The sequence below is a fragment of the Anastrepha ludens genome, chromosome 4 (assembly GCF_028408465.1).
Source record: "Anastrepha ludens isolate Willacy chromosome 4, idAnaLude1.1, whole genome shotgun sequence".
Taxonomy (NCBI): domain Eukaryota; kingdom Metazoa; phylum Arthropoda; class Insecta; order Diptera; family Tephritidae; genus Anastrepha; species Anastrepha ludens.
This window is the reverse complement of record NC_071500.1, coordinates 123,484,593-123,512,348: the sequence shown is the minus strand read 5'-3', so window position 1 is coordinate 123,512,348 and position 27,756 is coordinate 123,484,593. Positions and strand designations below refer to the sequence as shown.

Here is a 27,756-nt window from a genome sequence, read left to right as displayed (position 1 = left end):
AAAACTGTAAAATTTCCCGAATTTTCTCTTTGAGGACCTCCATTGTTAACATCCTGTAACGCGCAACTGAATGGAGCAACAAAAAACAGCAAACGATTTTTTTAGTGTGAAATGTCACCTTGACAACTTTAAACTGTTTGATCGATACTTTAAAATAAGCAATTAAAATGCTTATTTTTTTACTTTGATCTTAACTAATACTAATTTGTTATTTGTTTCCTTTACAGTTTATGGGCATCACATATTTGCTGAACTTCGTTTGGATATTAATTCTATGCTTCTTAGTCATTGTCACTTTTATCTATACGATGTTCTGGAACATGTGCTCCAGCGTGGAACGTTCGCTGAGTTGTATTGATTTAACACAGTTTCGTAAGTAAAAGTACAGTGGCAGCGCGATAACTCGTAATGCGACAGCGCCCCAAAATATTACGAGCCGCTATTTTCAAGTTAGCGGGATTATGAGTTTCTAGTGAGATTACGAGTTATAAAGCACTTTTACAAAACCAAAAGCAAAAGTACGGGCAACAGATTTTTGCGATTTTTTACAGTTTGCACAATTCGTAAGAGCTATAAAGCATTTTTGCCAGTCACGAACGACTAGAAAAAAATTAAGGAAATTAATCGGCTGGAAAAATATACGAGTTATCAAAGAGACTAAATTACATATATTTTGTATGAGTTATTAGAAGGGCCGAAATTTTGTTACGAGCTATCGCGATTTTCAATTTATAGAGCTTACGAGTTATCGCGATTCCACTGTATCTAATAAATAAAAGTATTTACATATTTTAGAATAAAGAGCATAATTTTTTAATATAATAATAATTTTCCGCCGTGCGTGAATATCGCCCCTCGGCAGGCAATGGGAAATCTCCGAGTTTTTATTATATATATATATATATAATTGGCGCGTACACCCGTTTTGGGTGTTTGGCCGAGCTCCTCCTCGTATTTTTGGTGTGCGCCTTAATGTTGTTCCACAAATGGAGGGACCTACAGTTTCAAGCCGACTCCGAACGGCAGATATTTTTATGAGGAGGTTTTTCATGGCAGAAATACACTCGGAGGTTTGCCATTGCCTGCCGAGGGGCGACCGCTATTAGAAAAATGTTTTTCTTAATTTGGTGTTTTCACCGAGATTCGAACCGACGTTCTATCTGTGAATTCCGAATGGTAGTCGCGCACCAACCCATTCGGCTACGGCGGCCGCCGAGTTTTTATTACTGCCATGAAAAACAAAACCATTTCCCATAAAATCCATTTACTGTTCGGAGTCGGCTTAAAACTGTAGGTCTCTCTATTTGTGGAACAGAATCAAGACGCACTCCACAAATTGGAGGAAGAGCTCGGCCAAACGCCTAACAGAAGTATACGCGCCAATTATTTTATTTTTTTATTTATTTTTTTAATAATTTTCCTATAGGATATGTTTTTCAAATATATTGGAAAACCTTTTGGAGGAAAAAAATGTAATTTACCATTAGCATATTGAGCTAATCCATCATGGCAAATTTTTTGGTTTAGACTCAGAGCAACATGAAATAAGTACCATATCAAATAGTATAAAATCCTCATTGGGAAACTATTCAAACATTGTCTCCTTTAAGTCAGAACTATCGATTCACTAGCTTTCCCCCCTTAGCTACTTTTTACACCCGAAACTTCAATTCGTCGGGAACTCATGATTTTTAAATATAATACACCTAAATGCATCACACTTGACAGGGCTGTATACTGGAATGGTAGTCTGGAAAGTCCGAGTCATTTCGGTTCGTAGAGGAATGTATACTGACGAGATCCAGGATCAAACACTACTGCATCGAACAGTTTATAGATAGACATTAAACGACATTCATCCCGACCCATGAATTCCGTCATCTCAAATATTGTAGCAGGGCAAAAATGACAGAGAAGAAGATTGCGCCTTCCTAATTCGCCGTGTCGTAAGAGTCCATCAATAAACAGACAAAAGGAAGGGAAAGAAGAAGAAGAGTAGGCGAAAGCAATGGAAATAACCAAACACAAGAAATTATATGCACACACACATACTTTCTAGCCACGGCGTCTTCCGCATAAGAACGCAAAAAAATGCATTTGGAGGCTTTATTTTTGTACTTTAACAATAAACATGCGGCACATCGTTTGCCTTAATTGTTTAGTTTTAATCTCACAAATCACAATGAGCAGTAGCAGGTTAAACTCCTACCTATCCACAATCTACCCTGTCATACTCGATATTTCTTCGACCTGTGAAGGTACACTGCACTATACTAAGCACCTATTCGCATGCCCTCTTAAACCCATTCACCTAACACCCCTCTCCCTTTGGGCCGAAGTCGTCGAAATAGCATGTTTTCTGGGCATAGAAATGAGAATAGATGATGACGATCGTTGACTACACCGTACTGGCAGGGCTTGATGAACTGCTACAACAACAACAGGCAAAAGTTCCAAAATTGCCTCAAGCTCATCACATATTTAGTTTAGTTCTGGTCGGAATTACTGTTACCAGTTATAAGGTTAGATGACCGGCCTTACCCTATTTACTTCACTCCATTCACCATATACCCCAATTTTGACAGTCTGACTACTGAATACTTTAAGATAACATTCAGGAGGATGACATCTGTTATAATTGAGCGGGTTCGAGTTCGAAACTCACTGTGGGCATGAAACATCAAATTATACAAAAAAATATTTTTGTAATAGCGGTCGCCCCTCAGCAGACAACGGCAAACCTCCGAGTGTATTTCTGCCAGGAAAAAAGTTTTTCTCAGGCTTACGCCATCTAGAGGAGGCGTAATACTGTAAAATGACCGCTAAATTTTCTGTAGCATAACATTTGTAGATCTCGACTCTTCAAAATCTTGTGTTTCATCAGAAGAGCAAAAGGCGTACGTCATGTGGGCAGTGCCTCACGTGAATGTTGGGTAAAAAACGGGTAACCGGTGGCTGAAAACACATTAAAAGGAAATGGAAAAGAATTGTAGCTCTTTCTTTTATAAACACAACAAAAAACACTTTTTATTATTTAAGTTTTTTACAACATACTCTTACATACATATATAGATCCTATATCACTATTACATTTTCTTGCCTCTCTTTCAGATTTCATGTTCCCGCCCAATACCAAACAGGAGGATATGAAAATTTGCGATAAATATGAGATTAAAGCTTTCTGTAAGGATGGCGTCGAAAATGCCGAAGTTATGTTCATACTCGCCACATTGGCTGCACTGCTTGTCATATTGAGTTTGGTTCACTATCTCATGTGTTTGGCAGCCAATTATGCGCACATACGAGATCATGAGAAATTCCAGGAACTGCAGGAAATACAAAATCTAAATGAGCTGGAGTATAGCGCAACATCAAAGGATCGCTTCTAGGACATATTTCAGAAGATTCATTTTGAGCTGAAGGAGAAGTGAGCGACAGATAAAACGAAAAACCAACAAACAGGCACACACCAACACAAACAAACAACATATACACTTCAAAATAAAAAATTAATTAAAACAAAGAACTGATTAAAGCTAACAAAACAATGAATACTATAGAGAATGAAACTTTATTCAGAACTCGAGAAGCTGAAATGAAAATGAAATTATATGCCGAAAATAAAAGAATGGCTTGCGTAAATAATGAATTTTCAAAAAAAAAAAATATGGCAAGCTATACAGTTTGCGTGCACTTACTCCTGAATACATAAATGAAGTAAGAAATTGTACGCATTGATTCTCGTACAAATCACGAACACAAACTTGTTGAAATGTATATTATTTTGTTTATATAAGTTGATTAATTTAAGATTTTGAAAACATGAAGTTCATATTTTTAGTTTTAATTAAAATTTCTTTATTATTATTACGTAGTAGTAGGCGCACCCACATACATAGTTTCTTCTTACAATCTCAATATTGGAAATATATAGTTGAATTTTACTTTATTTTTCAGAAGTGGGTATTTTTTTTTTTAAATCATAAACTAATATTTTCATATATTTTTTCTAAGTGCATCTTTGGCATGCAAATAATAATTTATAATTTTTTTTATATTTTTTTGCTACCTTTCACTCTATTTGCTTCTATTAGAATAGATTAGATTTGTGGGGGGTTGGACAAGTCCAAGCACTCAGTCAGGAGACCATTGTACTACACCCGGATAGAATTCAATAGAAAGAATAGTGATAGGAAAGATAAAAAGTGGGTGGTAAGGCGGATAAATTAATTTGAGGTCACTCTTCCACAAATCTCTTAGATTCATTGATAAATCTTAAGAGATCCGGAAGAGGAAGAGTATGAACTTTATCCATACTCAGTATATCGCAACTCAATATCCTAAGTCTGATTCTGGAAAACCCCGGACAGCTACAGGGAAAATGCCCTGCAGTGTCTTCATCCTCAAGACAGGAAAGGCATATCGGGCTGTCGACGACTCCCATGGCAGCCATATGCTGACAACAGGCGTTGAGCCCTGTGATTACACCCACCAGTACTCTCAGGTCTTTTCTGCTGAGTTTTAAGAAAAAGGTCGCTGTTTTCCTGTTTGGTTCTTTCACAAAGCACTTGGCTACTCTGCACGAGTTCAATCCAGACCAACGTCCTCCATGGATAGACCTCATGAAGTCGTCAATCCATAGTTGAATCGATGCAGAATAGACACCTAGATGGGGTTCAGGGCCTAGTGGCATACTTACAGAGCCTTCATTAGCCAGTTTATCAGCTAACTCCCTGTAATACCACAACATCCAGGCACCCAAATAAGACTAACTTTGTTTTGTTTTGCAACACTGTTCAGTTTTGTCCTACATTCACTGACTAATTTCGAAGAGCAGCGTGGGTTATCAAGGGCTTTCAGTGCACCTTGACTGTCACTACAACTTACTATACTTACACTGCCTCTGCTTACTATACATTTTTTTCTCTATTTGTAAACTTAAATTTGTTTTTTAATACTTCGTCTGTAAAAGCCAATAGTTTCCTATTTGAAATTTTATGGGAGTATCATGAATTGAATTTCAAATGGTCGCGAACTAGTTTTGAGAAAGCTATTTTCGTTGGGCGCCGTAGCCTTAGCCGAATGGGTTGGTGCGTAACTACCATTCGGGAGTGCGTATGTTCGAATCTCTGTGCATGAAACAGGAAAATGATAGCAAAATTTATTTACTAATAGCAGTAACCGAGTGGGTTCGTACTCGAAACTCATTGTGTACATAAAAAAGCAAAGTACAGAAAAACATTTTTCTAATAGCAGACGCAGGCAATGTGAGATCTCCAAGTTTTTTATTACATGAAAAATCTCCTCATAAAAACCATTAGCCGTTCGGAGTCAGCTTAAGAGTATAGGCCTCTCCATTTGTGGAACAACATCAAGATGCACACCACAAATATGAGGAGGAGCTTGGCCAAACACGTAAGAGAAGTGTTCGCGAAAATTATTTATTTTACTTTTTTTTATTATGAGTTGAATTTTCAACCATTGCAGATTATACTTTATATATAAAAGCTTTTTTATTAAATTTTATTATTGCAGTTTCATTATAATTTTCATTATTAATTAACGCTTTACTAGTTTTAATTTACATGCGTGGCTCATTTATAGTTTTAAAACTTTACAAATTCTTTATATATAAAATTTTTGCAAATGTAATGCATAATTTTAGAAACGTTTAATTTTGTATTTACTTAAATTTATTGATTTAATGAATGTGTTCACTGAAATGATATTTCATTTAAAACTGTATTAAGTTGCATATCTGTGTACTTTTGAAAAACTACAAGTTGTAACGACTTAACACTTTCCACCCACTAAGCACCAAACTGCATGGTGCTAACTAATAGAATATTTAAACTATCAATCATTAATAGTTACAGTTTAGAGAATATTTGTCAATTTTTTTATTAAAAATATTTCATTTTTCTCCTCAAAAATGTTCCTCACAAAAAAACCGTCTGCCATTCGGAGTCGGCGTAAAACTGTACGGCTCTTTGTGGAAAAACATCAAAGCGCAGACCACAAATAGGAGGAGGAGCTCGGTCAAACACCGGAATAAAGGGTGTAAGCGCCAACTAATGATTTAATTTTTCTGTGAAAGTTTATGATTTATTGATCTAAAAGCAAAATCACTAAGTAGTTCTGTCAAAAGTTTACAGCTACACTAAACTAAATAACATTTAATTTAATTTTTAAACCTTAGTTTAAGAGAATTTATTTGTGCATATAAATCCACAAAAACGCCAAGAATTAGCAGACATATCAGTTTGATTTTTTCACTTTAACATTCCATGAGCAACAACAAACAGAAAGTAACTCACTCGTAAGAACTTCATTGTTGTTGCTGGCATACGTTTGCATCACTCCTAGTTTTATTTAGTTTTTAACTCATTCAACATTTTGTTGTTAATTAACTATTGTATAAATTAAACAATATTTTTACTATATTAATTTACTTGTATTTGTATTTTTATTTGATTTTTTACTTTCCTCATATACAGTTTTCAGCACTTTGTATTTAATAAAAATAAAAACAAAAATTCAACAACGAAAGAAAATCACACTTTTTCATGCATAAATTGGTCAAATAAAATAGATTTTTTCAAAAAAAAAAATAAAGGGTCTTTCGAAAGTAACGCCTGGATGTCAGTAGTGAATAATTCTTGGGCGATACATTTTTTTATGTTATCTTTGACATTTGTCAAGTACGCATATGTACAATTTTACGCGATAAAACAATCGGCTAAATTTTAAAAACTTAATGTGAATTATTTATTACTCTTTTATTATGAAAATGGGCGCAAATTCTTTTTTTTTTTGTGGAAATAATCGTCCGAATGGGTCGACAATTCAAAGGTTGGTGAAAAAAATTCAAGAAGCTGGTTCTGTCCGGGATAGCAAAAGGACTGGCAAGCCAGGAACTGTACGATCCGCTGAGAGTATTGCTGTTGTAGCGCAAAGTGTTGCTGAACAACCTACACCAACAACATCGATATCTCGACGTTCTCAACAATTAGGCAATCCATGAAACGGTTTCAATAACAGATTTAATTCAGGAGTAATAGGTTGTTATCCTAGGGTCCTAGGGTCCCTATCCGGACGATGAGGCTGCCATCTTAGATTTTGCTGCTGGGAGCAGCATTTCGTTTTTCAGCCGCTTGCTACAAGGCAGACGCAGTTTTGGAGGCGGCACTTTTTTGATGGTGGCGGTGGTTTTGACCTTGTAACTTTTTTTAAGATTGTAAAGAGCTCACTGTCCACCCTACTACGTCCGTATCCACCACCCGCTGCTTGCCCGGGTAGCTTACCTCTATATCTGAAGACAGTTCACTATCCACAAGCTGTGACCCGGAATTTTTAGAAATTGGCAAATCTCTTTCGTGGACCCAATTTAAGACGAAAGCGAGAAGTAAACAATATTGGAAAGCATTTGTTACGGCACTATACGCCCAAAGACGGCGTGAAAGAAACTAATTATAATTCCATGAATCGACTATTTGGCGTATTTTACTTGAGGGCATACCCTTGGTGAACATTTAAATGATGCAATTTTTCACATTTATCATTAACAGCCGTATTTTAAATGAAAATAGTAAAAATTGAAAAAGAATCTAAATTTTTCTTCTTCTTAATTGGTGTGATTATTGCTTACGCGATTTTGGCCGAGTTTAACAAAGCGCGCTAGTCATTTCATTCTCGTGCTAACCGGCGCCAGTTGAACACACCAAGCGAAGCCAAGACCTTATCCACCTGATCTTTTCAACGCAGAGGAGGTTTTCCTCTTCCTCTGCTGCTCCAGCTGGTATCGCATCGAATACTTTCAAAGCCGGACCGTTTGTATCCATTCGGATACAGCGTAGCCGCTGGATCTTTATTCGCTTTACATCTAGGCGCGTCTTTTGAAGAACCCTTTTGTATACGATGGATGTGTGTATGAACCGTGCCAACTCTCGTCACAACCCGGCCAAAATTTATATACATATATTTATACATTAAAGAGCCGTCCAACTGTAACTTTACAAGGGAGAAACGAAATATTTTGGAAAATGAATTTATAAATTTTACAGAAAAAAAAAGTTAAACACATTCAGTTATTTGTAAATTACTTACCAGTAAATATATTTAATCGTTCCGCTTTTAGCTTGAAGCACCAAATTTGCTCTTAACCCTTACTCATACATATTTTTTATATAAAAACATGCACACACACACACACACATAAGCACGCTTTTTGCGCATAGTTTTCATCCTTGCTTGTTGTTAAGAACTCAAACACACACAAAAAAACGACATGCAAACAAACTACAAATATCAAATACACACACACACATTAGCTCATCTACATATATGACAACACACAAGGCAATGGACAATCGATAGTTTTATGCTCAAAATGAATTCTTCTGAATTTGCATATAAAAAACACAACAAAAACATGCAAGTAAACATTAAAATTGCATTCAATTGGAAATTAATTGTTTTCAATACAAATATACATACGTGTTCGCGCGTACATATGTATAGTTTTATAAATAAAAGTTTATAGTTGTATTGCCAAGGTGCGCTCGCAAAATGCAAATATAAGTTAGAAAAATACACACACACATGTACATTCATATAGTATGGATGAGTGTTTTTGGTTGTAAAATTTTGCAAACTTTCACATTCATAAATATGCATACATACATACTTACAGTCATAAATTGGCGAAATATGCAAAGCAAGCAAATTAGCATATCAAATCAATGATTAGTCAAAAGTAGCAAAATATGTAGTAGTAATTTAAGAAGCAGTTTAATTACAAATAAAGCTCTGTACATACATATACATACATACATATATACGTATTTAATAAATATATACATACATAATTCTGTAAAATATTTTAAATTTAATATATGCGTGTAACTGAAAACTGCAAGTAGTTACCTTAGAAATACTCTCTTGAATTTTAAACTGTAAAGATAAGCAATATATAACAGGTAATCAATACAATCAAATAATATATACATACATAAATGTTAAGCACAGTTGCCTGCCCCTACAGATAAGGCCACTAGCGCTGAACTGGTGTGCTTATAGTGAGTTTAGAACCACGTTCCCACTGTAAGTAAATTTTTCACACCTAAATGACCCAGAATTTTTGGTTTGGAAAAGCTTTTAGTAAAACATTTATTTTTATATCGGTAATATTAGTTTGGAGGAAAAAGAAATCCATTTTTTTGCGTTAAATTTATGCGCAAATGGTTTAAGACAGTTTAAGGGCTTCTATACAGTTAGAAGACCAAAAACAAGCGAATTTTCCAGAATTTTTTCTGAGAAAAATTTTAAATTTATTGATCTAAAAATTGTACATGTATTATGTTATCTTTTAACTGTATTTTAAGACTTAGTATTAGTAAAAATATTTATTTGGAAAGGAGCTACAGCTGATCTCCGTAAGCGCCTCTCAAAAAAGACGTTATGCGTTGACCACTATATCTCCGAAACAGATTTCGTTAGAGTAATGTTAAATCTAGTAATTAACCGAATGAATAAGAAAAATAAATTTGTTTGACAAAATGGCGATTTCTAAAAAAAACGATGTTTGACAAAAAATTCGTCCTTAAATTGTTTATAAAAAACTATTTATCGGTGAGAAAAAATCTTCGTTTAATACTAAAAAATATATTTAGGAAGCCTGTGTTAAAATTTGACACTAATCGGTTTAGCCGATTTCGAGTAATGTTGATCACCGACTTTGAAAACACCATTTTGAGAAAAACGCGTTTAAAGTTTGAAAAGCAATTTCAAGCACCCTGAAACGCCTTTTTAAATTTGCATAAACTTCGAAAATATTCACCGGAGCGATATTAAATTTTCTGTGTGCGGTCTTAAATATGTGCACATTAAGAAAATAAAAGAAAATAAAAGATTTTTTTTTTTTAATTCTAACTGTATATAACCCCGTAATGGTCGATCTGTGATTCCATTGATATTTTTAACGTTTTCTTTAACATCAAAAATGTCTCAACGAAATCGACGAAACCAAAATTGCACGTACAGTATCAGGCATCATAAACACCATTCACAATTTCAGCGGTCTGGCTTGTATTTTCACCTTTATCAAAGAAAAACTGTAAAAAGTACTGAATTTTCTCTTTGCTGATTTTTTGTTGGATTTCTTTTCCCCCACCCAATACGTTTGCCCCATTTTATACCACCTGAGTCACCCTACAACAGCGTAATTACCCAATGAGCGCTTCTTTCGTAAGCAATCACTTCGATCCCACCGCTACTACATCTGTCCAGTTTGTGATTCGCATTTCCGCCGATCAGCTGTGACCTCATTAATCCTCAATTACAATCAATTACTCGGCCTCCCCTCGTTGTCCCTCTGCGACCAAACGGTAGTCTATGGAAGGCTATGCTGGCAACTCTGTTTTCGGGGGCCTTCTGTCCTTATGTCCTGACCATTTGCGGGATGTATGAATGCATCGAGCTCGTCATTATATCTGATTCGACCTGTTCCGTCATCCAGTCGCAAGGGACTATATATTTTTCGTAGTGCCTTTCTTTCAAATCTCAGTATGTATTTGGGCGGTCTCTGCTGCCTTAAGTATGCATACCTCGCTGCTGTATGATATTATAGGCCTCATTAGCGCTCCACGAAAACAAATCAGAAATATTAAATTTCTAAGAAAAAAAATAGAAAAATTAATTCAATGTTAATTCTCCAGTTAAATATCCAGGCTTTCATTGAAAAATTATAAATTGCCGTGAAATGCGGGATCTGTGTCACAGTAAATAAAGTAATCTTACCTATTTCTGTATTTCCATTGATAAATTTGGTTGGTTATTAACAAAATTTTGGAAACACTCACCTAAAGTTGGCCAAGCACTACTGATCTCACACTTCACTTTCATTTTCGCTTTTACGTAAAAAATAGGTAATTTCACCAAATATGGAATCTTGTGGTCTGCGGTTTAAGGCCGCCTCCTAACGCAACTTAATTTTTATGGAAAAGAATGCACTCGGAGGTTTGCCATATGCTGCCGGGAGTTGACCGTTGTTTGAAACAACTTTTTCTATCATTCAATGTTTCATGTCTACAGTGACCATTCGGGACCGATGGAATAATAATCACACATAACCACTCGTTTAAGGCTAAAACACGCCGTCTAAGTCTACGACGAAACGATCAAGAGCGTAGATGCTATACGGGGTCTGGGCCTAAGACGACCGGTTATTTCCACTACACTGACAGGGTTTAATATTGCTGCTAAAACAACAATAACAACGAGGTGTAAACAGATAAATAGATAAAGGTCTATTGTGCACTCAGAACGCTTAGAGTCTAGACTTTGTTGAAGTGTTGTGTCACCGATTTTTAATTTAAATTCCTCGCTCGCAGTACAAAGTTGCTGAATGCGAAACGAACCATAGGTGCTGCCTACATTTAGGCGCATACTGAAGTACAATATTCTTAGCACCCGAAACATGAAGATTAAGATAAGAATCCCAACTAGTTTTAAACATGCATATGTACTTAGGTTTGCATGTGTGTATGAGCACTTTTACATAGTTATAAAACATACATACGCAAATTATAAGCCTTTGAACATCCGCAAAATAGCAGCACGAAATATTTGAAAAGCTCAAAGTATCTATTCTAAAGGTTTGTTGACCTATTTACATTTGTAAATAATCAATGTATGTATGTATGTATGAATAATCGAACTGTATTATTTTTTGTATAAAGGTAATTTTAAATTTTAACAAAAACGATTGTATCTATCTATTTAAGTAGATTAATGAAGAAGTGAATGATACATATTGCATACCCACATATGTATGTATATATTTATGTGTAGGTATGTGCTTATATACATATATATGTGCTTTTAAGTTTGAAACTATGAACAAAATAGATCAATAAGTAATGCAGTACGCGTCCCAACTGATAAAAGTTACAAAATTCAATGAATTGCATACTCAATTTTCGAAAGCAATAAATAATCTACATACTGCAGCGACAACAAACTAACTCGCTCTCTTCTCTACTACATATGTACATACGTATTTACATACAAACAAATATACAAATTTTTCCTTTTGCTAATATACTGCCAATTTTAATAATATTATACACTGGAAACATTTATTGATGTAACATTCTCAACGAAGTGTACTAATAAATATGTAAGTATTAGTAAAGTTTTTTAAGTTAGATGAAAACAAAAAACGAAACAAATTATAATTTTTACTGAGATAAAACGTATGTAGGCAATACTGCTGTTTCCGTGGCGCCGCAATTTAATGGCGGATTCTTATAGAACTCAACAAAAGAAAACAAAATGAAAGAGTAAAATTTTTTGATATCTCGCTTAGTTTTCGAAATATTAAATAAAAAATAATAATAATAAAAATTTTTCTTCAGTTTCGATAGAATTCGGCGAGATAAGACAAAATATAGGAGTAAAATTTTTCGATATCTCGTTTAGTTTTCGAGATGTGTTTTATCATCGATCGATGTGTTTTATCATTTTTGTGTAGAATTCCTTATCGCATGGGCGGCCTTTGGCCGCGCTTCAAAAAAATAACCCTCATCAGTCCGACTCCGGCTACGCAATCCACAGCATTTTTGCGTAGAACTCCTTTTCGCGTGGGTTGACGAAAGTTCCAAAGTTTCTTTGTGTGAAGTTCCAAAGGGCATTTTGAAGGCAAATAATTATGAAATTATTATTTCCCGAATAGTTTGGAGTTATAAAGAGTGTTCCTTAACACCTCACTAACATCTCCACTAAGTTTCATTAATAAAGACATAATAGTTTGACAAAAATTGCCCAATATACATTATTCTAAATTCCAGCTTTTTTTTTATTCAATATCTCGAAAACTAAGCGATATCAAAAAATTGTACTCCTTCATTTCGTTTTCTTTTGTCGAGTTCTATAAGAATCCGCCATAAGATTGCGGCACCACGGAAACAGCAGAATCCCCCATATGTACATAAGTCATTTATTGCTATTTAATAAATGTAATTAATTTTGTTAGTGGGGAAGTTTACAGGATTTGCCTATGTAAATGGGCAAACAATTTGCAAACATTTTAAATCGCATCCAATTAAGTAGATTAAACAATCAATTTTTTTTTTTTCAATATTCATTCAAAAATATTGCGCTAAAAGGAGATGAGAGCAGTTATTATTTCAATACAAATGTACATATGTACTTATGCTATTGTACTTATGTACATATGTGTGTATGTGTTTTTGTATTGCTCTTTTTTTATTCCGTTTACAACTGCTTTCCAAAATCAATCAGCTAGAATAAAAAATGTTTGCTCTCGACAAGGTGATAGCAGTAGTACACGAAGGATGAGAGAAAATTCGCCTTGGCAGTACAGCTGATTTGGTTTTGTTTTTCTCTTGTGATTGGATGGATCTGCTTTTTTTTTTAGGTGTTTTTTTTTTACTTTTTTAATGCTGTTGTTTTTTGTTACTTTTTTTTTTTTTTTTTTCATTTGTGCTGTTTTTTTTATTGTTTAATTAGTTTGTTTACATTTTGATTGCAAGTTTGATGTGAAAATTACCAAATTTCAACAGTTGGTTGTGCTTACCGCCGTACCACTACTCGGTTCACGGTTAAGCCTAGTTTAGCTGGAAAGCAGTGCTAAACTATCACAGAAAAACTGGTCTCAGACTAACCTAACCCAACTTTTCACTTTCGTTTACAAATCTTTGTTATTTCGACACTCTATGGTTTTAGTTTCACTCGCACATGCCATTCACGATTACGTCACGCAAAGTTACGCACTTTTCCCTACTTCAATCTAACGAATCTTGTATTCCACTATTCTTACATGGACAATATCTTCTTATTAGGAACAATATTTACATTACTGCAAATGATCATAGATAAAAGCAAATGGATTTAGGTTTAAGAAAATAAGCCAATTTTATAATTTTGAAAGTTTGTGCAATTTTATTTCATCAGTTTATAAGAGAAGTGAACAAAAATAATATTAAATATATTGCTAAATCAAGTTGTATTAGTTAAGACTTGCTAAATCTAATTTACCACGTAAAAATAACTTAAAGAGTAAAATTAATATTAACATTAATCAAGTATTGGAAACTAGCATTAAGATATACTTCTACTCTATTTAATGTAAAGAGTAAAATCATTAATTATAATAAACTTCAATATTAAGTAAACAATAAAATCTAGCCTTTTGTCTGTATATGAATCCTGGTTATCTAAAAAAAAAAAACAAAAAATGTATCTGCCATACAAACTTATGTATAGACCATCGTCGTTACGTTGAAATACTAAAAACCCCTACGCACTCCCACTTGCAGTTTTTTCTTTACAATTTCTTTAAATAAGCCACTCCGAAATTTATGCATTTCTTCCAAAAACACGGTGTAGGAATAACAATCTTGGATCTTTATTGTGTACCGCGCACAAATTCACAAAATATAAAAATTAGTATGAATATTTTACATGTAATTCAGTTCATATATATGAAATATGCATACATACATTTACTGTATTTAATAAAAAATAACTTTTTTATAGATAGAAAATAATTCTAGTTTGTAAAAAACTTATAAATAAATTAATTTCAAAATAAGAAACTGCTCCTCCCACTTACTGCATTCTCGAAAGCTCAAAGACTCAGCGTATGCTAAACGCTCTAACGGAAATATTTCATGGCATACTGTTGTGTTGAACTGGAGGTGTGTGTAACTGTATTTGTGGTCCGTGGGATCGTCGTCACCTGCTTGCCCTCATAACCACAGTGTTGTGCAAGGTTATGTTGCTTCAATTTGACATAACGTCCGTTCGAGCCCAAAATCGGCGCTTGCTTCAGCTGTCGCTCCACCTGCGGCAACTTTGCTAATTTCTCTCTGACCGAAAATGGCAGATCGTCTTGCGGGGGGAAGTGGGTGGACAAACCATTCGTTTGTGTTAAAGTGATGCCACCACCTTGGAGAGCGGGTATCACGGAGATATGAGATCCGTCAGGGAATTGTACTTGGATAATGCCATGCGATAGCTGGAAAGGGGAAAAATACATTTTTAGTAGCAACTTCGTAATAGGAAAAACTACCTTTTCAATGAACAAAGGATAAATTTGAATTGGTCTTTTTTGTTTGAACAATTTTTGTCTAATATTTCAACTCACCTCTGTAGCGATACCGATGCCAGGTATATTTATTTTTCGTATTGGTACATTGGGCTGTGATGCAATAATTTGTTGTTGCTGTTGGTGCAAAGCCAATGACTGTTGCGATGATGAGTTGCTGAAGTTACTGCCACTGTGCATGCCCGAAGACGTGGTACCAATGGAGAAGTTGACGCTGTCCTAATGAAATATAGAAATGAATCTGTTCATAAAAGAGTACTCAACCGCTAAACAACATTTACCTGCTGCGACTTTGGCGTCAAGTAAATCAAATTTGTAGTGTTCCGCATTGCCGTCGTGACACACTGCGCTTGCACCACGTCCACTTCACTGGGTCGTCTGCCCACCACAGCAGGAAAGCAGCAATTGCCCGTCGTCTGAGCCAGCTGCAGCGCACTACAAATCGCCTGGCAATGCTTCAAACATTCTTCTTGATGCTGCAGCAAGTTGCGTGCCACTAGTTCATCATGATTCTTCAGTAATCTGCCGTTTTCATCGTAGACTCGTAAACCCTCAGTAGGTGACTTAATTACCTTAGCTCCAGTATAGAAAAAAACCTCAAAATCTTCCATGCTTTCCATGAGGTGACACTTTGCTTGGCTGCTAAAAAATGTTACTTTTGGAGTTTTCGCTTTCACTAAGTTGACAAAGCGCGAGGCGTAGATGTACTTCTTCCAATGTTTACTGGGTAAATTGTTGTATGTGTAAGCTTCGTGATTAAGGGATGAATCCTTGGCTGGCAGTGGTGACGGTTCTTCAGTTATAGGTAGACCACTATATAGGTTAGGTTGAATATTATTATATAGAAATATTTGATTCAAAAATTTGTTTAAAGCATTCATTTCGCAACTCACCGCCCCGGATCTGGTTGGTAAATGGTAATGCGCATGCCATCTGTGGAAATCCAGCATATATCAGTAATACGTTCTTCACGTAGACGACTTTTATATTTTATGAATTCTATAACCACTTCACCACTCGACAGAATACTCATTATTGCATTTTTGGTTTTGTAACGTGTCGACAATAGACGCTCTGTGTTTAAAGGTGGCACGTTCAAATGTTCTTTTGTGGGTTTTTGTTCGGGGTTTTCTGCGACATTTGGTGTATGTACTGCTTTGCCAAATACACCCGCACTGTTTGAATTCGGCGGTAGGAAATCATTTTCGCCAGATTGGAAATTATTTTCTTTGGGCATCGGAAAATGATTTTTAAGTGTGTAGTTTGGAGTTGGAGGCAAATTTTTGTATTTAGAGGATCCAGTAGATTGCCATTCAATGTTCATGCTATCACTTTGAGGTGTTGAAGTATGGAAAGGGCGTGGCTGAAGTGGTTCGATGAAATCACTGCCAAAGGAATTGCAAGAATGTGCTGCCTTAAGTGAAGGAAAGTCTGTTTGTCCTTGATGCTGCTGATGATGCTCATATATGCGTTCTAATGTACCACGCGTTGGATACTTTTCCATCGAACGAGATCGTTGAAGAGCAGCAGGACGGGAAGAGCTGGAGTTGCTGCTGGCAAAGGTTATAATGCCGCTGTCACAGCTTGCGGCGCTTTGCTGCCGAGTGTAATCATTGCTTTGCAAATTTTCATTTGTAATAGCTGAGCCAGCAGCTGTGGCACAACGTTCGTAGCGTACGATGAATGGGTGTTGCAGCACTTCCTCAAGAGTTATCCGTTCCATTGGATTCTTCTTAAGTAAACGCTCAATAAGGTCCTGTGCATCACGTGAAAGATACGGTGGAATTCGGAAATCTGATTTTACTACTTTTGTTAGTGTGGACTGGACAGCATCAGTGTCGAATGGGGGATGGCCCACTAACAGGGTGTAAAACATACAACCTAGCCCCCAAAGGTCAGCGGGAAGACCATGTGTGGCGCGGGTTACCACTTCAGGTGATATGTAATTAGGAGTACCTGTCCAAAAAGCAGAGCATTTTAAATTATTGCTTTATTCTCCAATTATAATCAATTACTCACCGCACATAGTCATGTGTTTCTCATCTGGTCGCCTCAATTGTGTAGCCAATCCGAAATCAGCGATCTTTACATGCATATCTTTACTAAGCAACAAATTCGACAGCGATATGTCACGGTGCATTATCTGATGAGAATGCAAATATAGCAAACCAGATACCACCTGCCGCAATATGCTGGATGCCTCCTCCTCTGACATGGATCGTCCCATCTGTTGTTTCATATAGCGATGCAATTCACCATTGTGCGCCAGCTCCAGCACTAAATATACATAATTCTCATCTTGAAAGAATGTGTACAGTTCTAAAACAGATGGGTGTTTAAGACGCGAATGTATTTCAACTTCTTGACGTACACGATTGGCTAAGCCAGCACGCTGTATTAGCTGTTTGTCAATCTGGAACACAATATTTTTCATTAAACAATTTAACCAATTAAACTATTAATATTTACCATTTTAATAGCCACCATTTCATTCGTACGCGTACAACGCGCCTTATACACACTCGCGAAGCCACCTTTGCCAAGTAAATGTAGCACTTCATAGTCCTGGAAGATATACAATTTTACCGAAAAGATAGCGTCACTCCAAAAAGTATTCACATTATTCACTTAAAATTCCAACACACACCTCAATATTATCACCCAATCCTCCGTGTATAGACATAATTGAGTTACTTTTATACACCTATTATCTATGAGATTCTAATTTCCACTCTACTTTGAATAATTGAAAAATGCATTCACGCTATCAATTTGTAAATAAATATCAATACCACACCTGCTCGCGTCCTTTGGCTATTTTTCTTTCTTTTAAATTCGAATGGCCAACGTCACAAATGCTAATGTTCATTTAACACAGCTTTGGATCTGTCAATACATCGAATGACATTTGCAGGACAGCTTATGCTAAATGATTATAAGATTTCAATATTTTATCTTAACAAGAGTAATATTAATTTAATGTAAAATATATATAAATAACAAATACTTTAGTTGGACGTATTATGTTCGTTTCGCATAAACAAAACATTGGTAATAAAAAACTCGTTCTCTTGTAGCAACCCTGCGCACTCGCCATCTACGCATTTCGTCGAAAAATTTTCATTTCGCTGTCGTAATCACAATCGCTCTGTGCGCTGCTGGGAAAGAAATTTTCCACCTTGTTCTGCTTCCATAACTTTATTGCCATTTTCATAGAATTTTTATGCAAATATGTTCATTTGTAAATTCGCACATGAAGCTATTAAACCCCAAAGATTAGAATTAAATTAAATGTATACGGAACAAGAATAATTTTTTGCACAAAGACGAAGCGAGTTTTTTGCTTTGTGGAAATAACTGAAAGAACATACCGATAAAAAAACGGGAATACCATACCAGCGGAGCGCAAGGCACCCCTCACGCCTTCGTGACGTACATGTGATAAGACCACGTATTACGCGTAGAGACAAGCATATTTATACTGGAGTTGTAATGTCAATGGGCACGTTAATTCCTATCAAAGGTGTTACTTAAGTGTTATTGCGGTGAAAGTGTAGTGAGAAAAATATAGTGTGAAGAAAATTTGTGTAATCGCAGGACTCAAATGTCCGCCCACCCCCTTCCCGCAAATAAAATACATTTACAATTCGCAACAAAATGTCACGAATTCAACATCTATGTAAATAAAATACAAGTGCAAAACGACTAAGCGACCTGTGCATCTAAGGGCATACCTCGTAGGTGAACAAGCTGGGCGAACTGCCAAAACACAAAATACAAACTTTCTTTTTTTTAGACAATTTTTGTGAATATTTACTCCGACATCACACTGGATATTCCTATAATTGATTTGAAGCAACCAGGAATTTTGTGAAGTAATGCAGTTTACCGAAAAAGTGAAGCTTTCGCCGCCGCAGAATTAAATACAGGGTTGTTATCGAGTAAGTTTGACACAATCGATTCGTGATTTTAAACTGATGGAATAATAATAAAAAGTATTTAGTTATGTTTTCTTTCTTTTCTTATTAAGTATGAATGTATGATGTTTTTAATTATATTTCCCTTATCTGCATAATGATAATTATATTTACAGATTGGCATAAATTATTATATTATATATTATTATTAAAAATTATTCAACCATCTTTGGTAATGCAACATTGCATTTTCTCTCTTTGACATATGTCAGTGTTGTACTGCTGCAGTGACATCTAACCTCAAAAAATTCAGGGCTAAAAGTGACAAATGATAAATTTTACTTCTGTTGCCGTGTTGTTTTTGCTGTTTGTAATTCATCGGGACAACATCGTTGACAGCGATACTTGCAGAAAATTTCACAAACTGTATTAAAAGTATAAGAAGAATAATTGATAGATTCATTTATTTTGCTGGTTTTTCGTAGAACAGACTTGGCAAAATAACAAAATGTGATTTGAATTATTTATATGTCAATGTGAAATGAGAAAATTCAACCCGAGACTACGTGCTGTTTAAAGTTGTCATTGGCAAAGAGGAGTAAAATAGCACAAACAAGATAAAATAAAATCAGTTAAATAAGTGTGTTAAAGATCAATTGGTGTCATTAAATCCATTAAGACGCAGTAGCACAGGTGTGTCTTAGTTCGTGTGTCGATTTTGGCTCCCGGAGCTATGGAAAAAGATCGAGGTGGTTGCAGCAGCAGTAGCGGCACGCGCTACGTCAGTGCAGGCGATCGCAGCAGCGCCATTGGCGGAACTTCACATGCTCTCATTTCTAGTGAATATGATGGTTTATTGAAAAAACATAAAAAGTCTAAAAAGAAAAAAGATAGACATTCACACTCGCGTGAAAATTCTCTTACGCGTCAGATGCGACGTAGCCGTAGCAACAGCAGCCCTTCACCACGAAGTCGATCTGCCACCGCCACTGCCGATACCGACACAGAAGGCGATGGAGACTTGACAATTAAGCAACCATCCACGAAAACACATGCCTTGAATGCCATTGTAGAATACTCAGATGTAAGTTCCGAAGATTTCTCTGACCCAGAAGCAGGAGAAATTAACTCGGAGCCCAGTGAAAACACAAGAAAGCAAAGAGTCGATACTACGGTACTAAATGTGGGCAAAGGTCTAAGGACGACAACCCAATTGCCTGCTCCCAATGCTCCTAAAGCTGATCTAACACTTCACAACATGAGCAGTGACGATGACACCTTTAGGTGAGTACCCCAAACCAGTTAGGCTCGATTCAAAGATAATGTACCATAACAATAATGAATAATTATTGATTTTCATGCTTTGGAAAAATATAGGTAATAACGTAAATAATTACTGCTTATTTTTTTTACAGAAGCAAACGCAAGGATAGTCTTGATAATCTTTCGAATCTTTCGCCAAATCACGTCCGTCGAATTATTCTAGGCTCACCAGTGCGTGGAGTAAAAAACAACATTGGTGTTACACCAGTAAACAGCTCCATGAATGCCAAATCAGACAAACCTTTGATATCAACCGGGTCAACCAATGATTCCAATGCCACAATTTCGACTCATCATGCTTCAAAGGAATGTGATCCCACAGCAAAGAAACAAGCAAAGAACAGTGTTAATAGTAGCAGTAGTAGCAAACTACTAGATGAAGAGGTTTCTGACTGGGATGCGGCTTTAGCTAGCAGTGATTCAATGGACACCGATGAATTTGAAGCTGAATTAAAACGACAGAAGCGCAAAAAGGCCAAAAAAGACAAAAAACATAAGAGAAGTAAGAAGTCGAAGAAACGAAGAAAGAAGCGTGCACGGTCCTATTCGAGCATTGAGTCCATTTCTGATAATGATCTGGATGCAGTTATAGCGTCTGAAAGCATGCGCCACTATACTCCTTCGCCGAAAGTACATCGTGGTCATGAAAAGATTGGGGGCAATAATGCAGTCAGAAGTCCAGAACGTAACACGGCTGGTAGTGGCGTTGGATCGTCCTATACACCCATCAAAGAAGACAGTCCATTATCGATAGATACACCGCCCATGCGACCCGGTAGTAGCAATAGTTATTATGCTGAAAAAGCCGGAGGAGCAGCGGCAACGAAAGCGACAGGTGCATCCGCCGTTGCGGCAGCGTCCGGCCTACAAGTGACCGTAACTAATCAGCGTCATCGCACACCTCCTCGTACAAGCGCTAAAACACGTTTTCCCGCCGCAACATCACCGCATACACCGCCACTTTATATCGGCGGAGGTGCTGAACGTGGACAAACCACACGCGGCACACGTTATGCACTTAGCCCACCAAAAGAAGAGCTGCTATCTGCGCACCATCAGCATCACCACCGCTCATTGAGCAATGCTAGCGGAGGTGGTATTTCCAGTCATCATTACAGTGCGCGCAGCGGCAGTGGTGTAGATGTGCATAAATATAAAGCTGTGTCACCAGGTGAGTGTTACCTTTTTTTGTATACATTTCGGGAAAAAAAAACTTTTTTATTTTAGATCGCTACCACCACCATCAGCCAGCCACACCCCCTCACAAGCGCAGAAAAGTCTTTGAAACCCGCACGGCCACATACGATTCACACCATACACGTCACCATAGTTCTAATGCGCATAGTTTACGTAAAGCACACGACTATGACCGTTTCGGTAGCAGTAGTCGGGACAAATATGGTAGACGCTACTCTAGGTAATATAATTATAAAGCCCATTTGCGAAATTATTTACTGTGCTTACTACAACTTTTTATTTGGTTTCACAGAAGTCCGAGTGTGTTGAACGTACGTAGCAGACAATCTCCAGCATACCCGGCAACCTCTTCATCAGCATATCGCACTACCGTTACTGGTGGCAGTCATCGTCATAACAGTAGTAAATACATGCAGACTGCATCTCCGTCGCCCGTACGCTCACGGTCGTCGAAACGTGGCATGGGCAATGATCGCTACTCGCGTTCACGTTCTCCACACTCTTTAACGCGACACTATGACTCACCACCTTCACCGATATGTGCGGCTGGTATAAGTGGGCGTTCATCACATCGGCGTTACCGTTCTTCTTCACGTAGCCGCCGTCGTCGCGCCGGCAGTAAGCGTTCATACACACGTTCACGCAGCCGGTCACGCTCACGTACCCGTACGCGATCGCGCTCACCTTCTTCGTCACCCACATCACGCGACCTGAAGCTCAAGCGCATTGAATATAGTAAAAAAATCAGTGATACAAGTCTATTCGCTGAACTGGTTAAAGACAAACACAAGCGACAAAAGGCGATAGATGTGAGTATTGGAAATAGACGCATCTGCGTTACCGGAACGGTCTGAATTTAAATTCAGCTATAGATTGTCACATCTCAATTTTACTCAAAATTGTATGTAGTTCGCTTATTTAATAGAATCTGATTTTAAATTTATAGGCTCTTCTGGAACGCCAGGAAGAAAACAGTAACAGCAATAGTGCGCTCATCATAAATGAGAACAGCTCGTCTGTGGATAGTGGTACGCCCAAGGTTATCACACAATCAGACCTTACGCCGTCCACCACCGACAGTACCATGACGAAAATGACGACGTTAGCGCCAATCCTAGCCACAAATATTGTCTCAACGCCCAATGGCGTGAGTAGTGGCAGTAAATCGGTTGTAGAAGTAACTAACATTCCCATGCCGAAATTAGTGGACGAGAAGGTCCTATCTGACGCTCCAGCTACTGAATCCGCCAAGATTGCTCCGACCAGTACTACCACAAAAGATGAAACAGATCGTGAATCTGTAATCCCACCGCCAGTTAAGATTAAACCGAAAAGTCTTACTGCATTACCTATGCCACCGGGAATAAGCGCCGCTGATTTAGCCAATGCAACAACACCATCTCCACCCCCAGATTATGGCATCTTAAACGCTTCCTCCGCTAAGAAAGTAAATAGCAATAGTGCCTCGACCGCCTCCACGACGACAATATCAATGCCAGCCACGAACTCCAATGCCAACAAAAGTTTACTCAACTTGCCGATGCCGCCAATGGTACCCGGCGGAGAGGAGTTGAGTGGCGATGAGGATGATGTTATTAATAGTCCGGAAGATTTTGATACGACAAATGTGAGTAGCAGCACGACGAAATGTAGCACGGAAAATGCGCCAAACGATGGCAATGGCAACGGTAAAATGTCAAACAGTAATAAGGGAGGCACTAATGCAGCGTCTTCAAAACGCAAGCGGCCTGTAATATTGAACCGTCGCGACTCACGTAACCAAGTACGTGATTGGGGCGAACGGTGTGTGGACGTGTTCGAGATGATAGCGCAGATCGGAGAAGGCACATATGGACAGGTGATAATGTCTTCATGTTAGTAATATATTTGATGTAGAACATTTGTTTTCCAGGTTTATAAAGCGCGTGATCATCATACAAACGAAATGGTTGCGCTGAAGAAAGTGCGTTTGGAGCACGAAAAGGAGGGCTTTCCAATTACAGCTGTGCGTGAAATAAAAATTTTACGCCAACTGAATCATCGCAATATTGTCAATCTTCACGAAATCGTCACCGACAAACAGGATGCTTTGGAATTTCGCAAAGATAAGGGCTCATTTTATTTGGTATTCGAATATATGGATCACGATCTAATGGGTCTGCTGGAGTCGGGCATGGTCGATTTTAATGAAGAGAATAACGCAAGTATTATGAAGCAACTGTTGGATGGCCTGAATTACTGCCATAAAAAGAACTTTCTTCATCGTGATATCAAATGTTCAAATATTTTAATGAACAATAAGTGAGTAGAAACGTGTCCAAAGATTAATGATTTTGTTTATTTATTTAAATGTATGTTACCGATTTTGCAGAGGTCAAGTAAAACTGGCCGATTTCGGTTTGGCACGCCTGTACAACGCCGAGGATCGTGAACGTCCCTACACTAACAAAGTGATAACACTGTGGTATCGTCCACCCGAACTACTACTTGGCGAAGAGCGCTATGGCCCAGCTATCGATGTGTGGTCATGTGGTTGTATACTAGGTGAGTTATTCGTCAAACGACCACTCTTCCAAGCGAATGCTGAGATGCCACAATTAGAGACTATATCGAGAGTCTGTGGCACACCGGTGCCGGCCGTATGGCCAAATGTTATCAAACTACCACTCTTCCACACATTCAAGCCAAAACGTCAACATAGACGACGACTACGTGAGGATTTCGAATTTATGCCAATGCCTGCGTTGGATTTGCTCGATCGTATGCTGGAATTAGATCCTGATCGCCGCATTACCGCTGAGGAAGCGCTAAAATCGCCATGGCTCGTCAATATCAATCCCGATGAGTAAGTTTAACAAAAAAAAATGCACATGAAAGCAGTTAAAAAGTGCGATAAAAAGGAACAAATGATTTATTTCTACATACAAACAAAATATGTATAATTAACGCGCACGCCGTTTGACGCCAATTTTTAGTGTGCGTGTTGATGTTGTCCTTCTGACGGAGAGCTTCACAGTTTTATGTCGTCTGCGAGCGGAAAATGTTCATAGTCAGGTACCAGATTAATATATAGTAGTCGCGTATAAACCCACTCGTTTACTGCGGCCATATATTAAATATTTCAGTCGTACCTATGTAATTGGCGCTTACACCTTTTATTGGGTGTTTGGCAGAGCTCCGAGCTCCTCCTCCTATTTGTGGTGTGCATCTTGATGTGTTTGCCTAAATGGAGGAACCTACAGGTTTAAGCCGACTCTGAACGGCAAATGGTTTTTTATTACGAGCTTTTTCATGGCAGAAATACACTCGGCGGTTTGCCATTGCCTGCGAGGGGGCGACCGCTATTAGAAAAATATTCTTCTATTTGATGTTTCATGCACGGAGATTTGAGGCGTGCATTACGGAATGGTAGTCACGCACCAATACATATGCATATTTGCCAATAAGTCCTACATGATTTCTATTTTTAGATTCAAATGTCGGGACGAATTCCTTGGTTCAAAGTGTTTTGCATTATTATTATAATATTTATTTATTTTTTTATTTAAAAATTGGAAAAGTAATGAATTACAATCACAATGATTTTAAAAGCATTAGCAGCTAGGCCATCAGCTTTACGTATCATAAGTATTTATAACTATTTTATATTTCAAAGTTTATTATTTCTTATATATGTTATGACAAAAAATAAAAAATAAAATAATCATTTCATTAAAAGTTTTCGATCTTCATGCGAGCACGCTTTTAAAATATGCATAAACACTTTTTTATTTCTTTGCTAATAACTTTTTTAATATCAGTGAATAATATGGTTTTTCTTTATACAGGATGGCTATACCAAGGCTACCCACTTGGCAGGATTGCCACGAGCTGTGGAGCAAAAAACTACGTCGTCAAAAACGTGAACAAGGAGAAGCAGGACCGCTGTGAGACTACATTTATCCTATGGTGGAGACACCAGTCTTAGGCACGACGGCCCAGCGCTTAACAGACGATGACGATGATAATGTGGGCGCAACGTCGGGCAACAATCAACAACTGTTTATATGGCATCTGAAGCAACAACAATAGTAATATAGAAGACATTTCATGGCACCATAGATACATGACAACAACCATCGACTAAATGAACAAACTTTCTATTAAGAGTTTTGAATGTAAGATGGTGAAATGTTTGGCGCAGCGTTAATTGTTGATGCGTGGTTGTAGTGAAAAGTGTTGAAAGCTTAGCAATTACACTTACAAACTTTCTGCATAATTTATATATAGTAATTTTAATTGTATCAACATTTTAGTTTTTTATAATTACTATTAAAACTTACTATTAATATTATCATCATACTATTAACGGCATCGAGTGAAAGCGTAAACTAAATTATAGTTAGTTTTAAAACATCAAGAAGAATAAAAATTTAATTATATGTAGATAAAGAAGCTGTCAAACTTTGTAAACAAACTACAAAAACAAGACAATTTAATAAATGAAAGAAAAAAATCACATTTATTCGTATAAGTACACAAAACTAAATTCAAAAAAAATGTTCAATGCCTTTTGCGTGTTTTTATTTGACGTGCTTTGAAGCACAAAACTCATTTGAAGCAGAAGTCCTTTAAAAAATGGCGAATGGTTGACATTTGTACACTTAGCACATACAATGTAACTATTTCCGTTTCAAGAGCTAATAAGTCCATGAAAGTTAAACGTAATTAAGGAAAAAATAAAAACAAAATATTGAAGAAGAGCTCACAGATGTCTGGAATGTGGTTTGTTTAAAAACATATTTGAATTGCTGAATGTAAAATAATGTATTGGAATATCAAAATTGGGAACAAATGAAATTTGCATGATTTTGAAGTCGAACAAGTTTTATACGCAAAATTAGAGAGCAATTTTTTCACACTATAATTTTTATTATTATTTTTTTTTTTCGAAAACTGACTATTCAAATACGTAATTGCTATTATTATGTTCGATTTGATGTCAGTCTACATTTCCGAATTGATGGAATTTGATAATTCTCAATAATTCTTATATAGACTAAACATGTATGTGCATATGAAACAATTACGGCAAAAATATTGTTTACAAAAAATACTTAAAGAAAGGTTGCAACTATAAACGAAAATCATGAATAAATAGCAGCAGTTCGAACTTTAGTCAATAAAAATAATTCAAAAAATATATATAAAAAAAAGTTTATTACGTTTGTAAGTATGTATGTTTGTATAGCGTGTATGTTTACCTCCGAATCCTTGCTTTTCTACTTGATTATAAATATTATACTGAAATTTATAAGAAATATATACATATAGGATATGGTATATGGACATATACTAGTATACATCAAAAAATGTAAAGGGTGTTTGAAAGAAGAATTCTATTTCCGGGCTGTCTTCAACATACTCGTTATAGGACATTTGACGTCTCAGTCTTCTTGTTTAAAAAATTCCTTGCATATTTAAGTGGTATTTACACCGCATTTACGCAGTTGGGCGATATCAGCGCAAAAAGTAAATACATATGTATAATAATAGGGTTTGAGTGGTTTAAATTTCACAGGAGTTTCATTTACTCTATTGTTTCAATTATATTCATTTTAAATTTGGATTATATATCTCCTGTAGTTCGAATTACTACTACTTTCTGCTGACTGAGTTATTCCCCCATGCACCCTACACTTGGATTAAAACAAAAAAAAAAAACAAGTGCTGATAAATAATAAAACTGTAAATGATAAGTTTCGCTACTTAAGTTTAATTTAGTTGGTAGTATTTTTAAAACCAGCGCTGTAAAAATTAATAAACATATGTGTGTGTAGTTCATGGATTTTCTTCACATTACATAGGTACATACATGTTAAACCTTGTTAACGTGGATATTAATCAATAAAATTTTGTTTTATAGTCACAAATAAAGAATTGGTTTTCATATTTTTGTTAGGAATAAGCTACATATATGAAAAAAAAATGAAAACAAGCGTGGAATCCGAAATTAAAATGGAATTGTGTATTAATAGTGAAAAATCTATGAACAATGTGTAGGCAGTGAAACCTTGCGAAGTTTATATTTTTATAAACAACTATATAAAATATTAATCAATTAAGCGATTAAATGAAAAACCAAAATTAAATCTAGTTAATGCGTTGAACGAAAAAAATCAAAATATTTATATACATAATGGTAAATAT

At 36.4% G+C, this 27,756-nt stretch overlaps 3 protein-coding genes across 15 annotated transcripts in view; 2 read left to right on the top strand and 1 right to left on the bottom strand.

The window, feature by feature from the left end:
* The window catches only part of LOC128860998 (neuronal membrane glycoprotein M6-a), a 107,978-nt gene extending 100,986 nt beyond the window's left edge, over positions 1–6,992 (top strand). For all 9 annotated transcript variants that reach the window (XM_054098845.1, XM_054098843.1, XM_054098842.1 and 6 more), the window contains 2 exons: positions 228–372; positions 3,112–6,992. In XM_054098845.1, the coding sequence (XP_053954820.1) occupies positions 228–372; positions 3,112–3,389 (423 nt within the window). In that variant the 3' untranslated portion in view covers positions 3,390–6,992. The remainder of the gene's footprint in view (positions 1–227; positions 373–3,111) is intronic.
* A 7,414-nt stretch (positions 6,993–14,406) lies between these two features.
* LOC128860996 (serine/threonine-protein kinase PLK4) lies at positions 14,407–18,953 on the bottom strand. 4 transcript variants are annotated; one of them, XM_054098833.1, is made up of 8 exons: positions 18,865–18,953; positions 17,928–18,055; positions 17,600–17,695; positions 17,150–17,543; positions 16,024–17,086; positions 15,412–15,943; positions 15,170–15,349; positions 14,407–15,040 (listed from the first exon to the last, which is right to left on the bottom strand). In XM_054098833.1, exons 2-8 carry the CDS (start codon positions 17,997–17,999, stop codon positions 14,678–14,680), a joined length of 2,700 nt encoding a protein of 899 aa, XP_053954808.1. In that variant the 5' UTR covers positions 18,000–18,055; positions 18,865–18,953; the 3' UTR covers positions 14,407–14,677. The 4 variants fall into 4 exon arrangements, with proteins under 4 accessions (XP_053954808.1, XP_053954807.1, XP_053954810.1 ...); XM_054098832.1 differs by lacking the exon at positions 18,865–18,953 and adding an exon at positions 18,138–18,228; XM_054098835.1 differs by lacking the exon at positions 18,865–18,953 and adding an exon at positions 17,778–17,863 and having other exon boundaries at positions 17,928–18,015.
* A 27-nt stretch (positions 18,954–18,980) lies between these two features.
* LOC128860995 (cyclin-dependent kinase 12) lies at positions 18,981–26,925 on the top strand. 2 transcript variants are annotated; one of them, XM_054098831.1, is made up of 9 exons: positions 18,981–19,071; positions 19,533–20,331; positions 20,463–21,541; positions 21,598–21,787; positions 21,860–22,376; positions 22,514–23,425; positions 23,480–23,868; positions 23,939–24,412; positions 25,395–26,925. In XM_054098831.1, exons 2-9 carry the CDS (start codon positions 19,781–19,783, stop codon positions 25,495–25,497), a joined length of 4,215 nt encoding a protein of 1,404 aa, XP_053954806.1. In that variant the 5' UTR covers positions 18,981–19,071; positions 19,533–19,780; the 3' UTR covers positions 25,498–26,925. The 2 variants fall into 2 exon arrangements, with proteins under 2 accessions (XP_053954806.1, XP_053954805.1); XM_054098830.1 differs by having other exon boundaries at positions 19,320–20,331.
* Positions 26,926–27,756: the final 831 nt, after the last annotated feature.